The 2,136-nt window shown below is 55.9% G+C and overlaps 1 protein-coding gene across 1 annotated transcript in view; it reads left to right on the top strand.

Annotated features, from left to right (window-relative positions):
• Positions 1-304: 304 nt before the first annotated feature.
• KIF9 (kinesin family member 9) overlaps positions 305-2,136 on the top strand; it is a 29,496-nt gene continuing 27,664 nt past the window's right edge. The window contains exons 1-3 of the mRNA XM_009996799.1: positions 305-400; positions 1,221-1,386; positions 1,647-1,753. Coding sequence (XP_009995101.1) covers positions 305-400; positions 1,221-1,386; positions 1,647-1,753 — 369 coding nt within the window. The remainder of the gene's footprint in view (positions 401-1,220; positions 1,387-1,646; positions 1,754-2,136) is intronic.

Raw genomic sequence — 2,136 nt, 5'->3', positions numbered from 1 at the left:
GCTCAGAGGAGGGAAACCTTGTGTCCTCCAGCACCAGGAGCCTGAGACACAAGAGGAACCAGGAGCAGAGAGACCCTTTTCTGCCTTGTTCTCCCTTTCCTGGGCAGAACAATCCCAGAAGGAATTCCCAGTTCGCCCACGGTGGCTTCTGGTAAAGGCTGGAAACTGCAGCTGAACATTTGTCAACACTTTATTTTCCAACACAGCTATTTCATCACCCACCTTTCCTGACAAACATCATCCCAGTTCATCCCAGGGACTGAAACCTTCTTTATTTTCCCTTTCCCCCCCTCTCCCAGTTAAAATGGCTGCAGAGGAACCGAGAGTCCGGACGTTCGTGCGAGTCAAACCAACAGCTGATTTTGCTCAGGATATCATCAACTTTGGGCCAGACAACAAGGTAGAGAAGGAGGGAATGTGAGTGGGAAAGGTTTGAGGGGGTTGATTTTGGGTTTGCCCCTGGAATTCTTCCACTCCTCAAGGCCACAGGTGACGGCTGGGGGAGTGTGGATTCAGCTCTTCCCTTCGCTCTCCTCTCCACAGGCAGAGGGTGGGGTGTGGATCAGCCAACATGGAAACCAGACCTCCAAGGGCTGGGACTCTGATCCCTGGGGAATTCCCACTTGTAGCCACAATTCCAACCTGAGGGGCTCCCCTGAGGTCCAGGCTATTTTTGCCCCCCCTTGGGTCACTTCCTCCCTTCTCTTGCTTCATTCATAAACTCCCCAGGACACAACATCAGGCAGGAAGGGGAGGAGCTGAGCTGAGCCTCCAGGCTTTGAGAACATCTAGTGCCAGGAGAAGCCTTTGGGGGCAGGAAAACAGTCTCAGGATTTGTGCTCATTTATCTACATAGAACCATGGGATGGTTTGGGTTGGAAGGGACCTTAAAAGACCATCTAGTTCCAACCCCCTGCCATGGGCAGGGACACCTCCCACCAGCCCAGGTTGCTCCAAGCCCCATCCAACCTGCCCTTCAACACCCCCAGGGATGGGGCAGCCACAGCTTCCCTGGGCAACCTGGGCCAGGCTCTCCCCACCCTCACAGCACAGAATTTCTCCCTCCCATCTCAGCTCCAGCTCCCTCTGCCAGTTTTTAAGCCATTTTTAACCTCCAGCTCCTCAGTGTGCTGGGTTCCTCTTTCTCAGACAAGCACAGCTGAAGCTCTCCCTGCCTGTACTGATGTTTTCTTCAACTCTTTTTGTATTTTTTTTTCCAGACCATCAGGATATTAATCAAGAAAGATGCCAGGGCAGGGGCTGTGAACAACCATCGGACGGGCTGGTCCTTCCGGCTGGACGGGGTCCTGCACAACACCTCCCAGGAGCTGGCCTACCAGGCCCTGGCTGAGAAATTAGTCTCCCAAGCTCTAACTGGCTATAATGGTAATTTGCTGGGGTTTGGATCTGAGGGAAGAGCTCTTGTTGATGTCCCACTGGCCCAGGTTGCCCAGAGAAGCTGTGGCTGCCCCATCCCTGGCAGTGTTGAAGGGCAGGTTGGATGGGGCTTGGAGCAACCTGGGCTGGTGGGAGGTGTCCCTGCCTGTGCAGGGGTGGGACTGGATGGGCTTTAAGGTCCCTTCCAACCCAAACAAGGCTGAGATTCTATGATTCCTCCTCAGTTTGTGCTTCTGACTCTTTTCTAGGAACCATCATGTGCTATGGACAAACAGGGGCTGGAAAAACTTACACCACGATGGGACCAACCACTGAGCACAAACAGCGAGGGATCATCCCCAGGGCTCTGGAGCAGGTACTGGAGCTGAGTGGGAAGGGGAAGGGAGAAGGGGAAGGGGCTGGGGAAGGCACTGGAGCACAAGTGTGAGCAGGAGCAGGTGAGGGAGCTGGGGGTGTCCAGCCTGGAGCAAAGGAGGCTGAGGGGAGACCTGCTGGCTCTGCAGCTGCCTGAGAGGAGGTTGGAGCCAGGGGGGTCGGGCTCTGCTCCCCAGGAACAAGGGATGGGACAAGAGGAACCGGCCTCAAGTTGTGCCAGGGGAGGCTGAGGTTGGATCTGGGGAACAATTCCTGCCTGGCAAGGGTTGTCAGGGCCTGGCCCAGGCTGCCCAGGGCAGGGGGGGAGTCCCCATCCCTGGAGGGGTTTCCAAGCCCTGGAGATGGTGCTGAGGGACATGGGGC

The sequence above is a fragment of the Chaetura pelagica genome, unplaced genomic scaffold (genome assembly GCF_000747805.2).
Source record: "Chaetura pelagica isolate M959 unplaced genomic scaffold, ChaPel_1.0 scaffold284, whole genome shotgun sequence".
NCBI classification, from domain to species: Eukaryota; Metazoa; Chordata; class Aves; order Apodiformes; family Apodidae; genus Chaetura; species Chaetura pelagica.
This window is presented reverse-complemented; position numbering and strand designations above follow the sequence as displayed.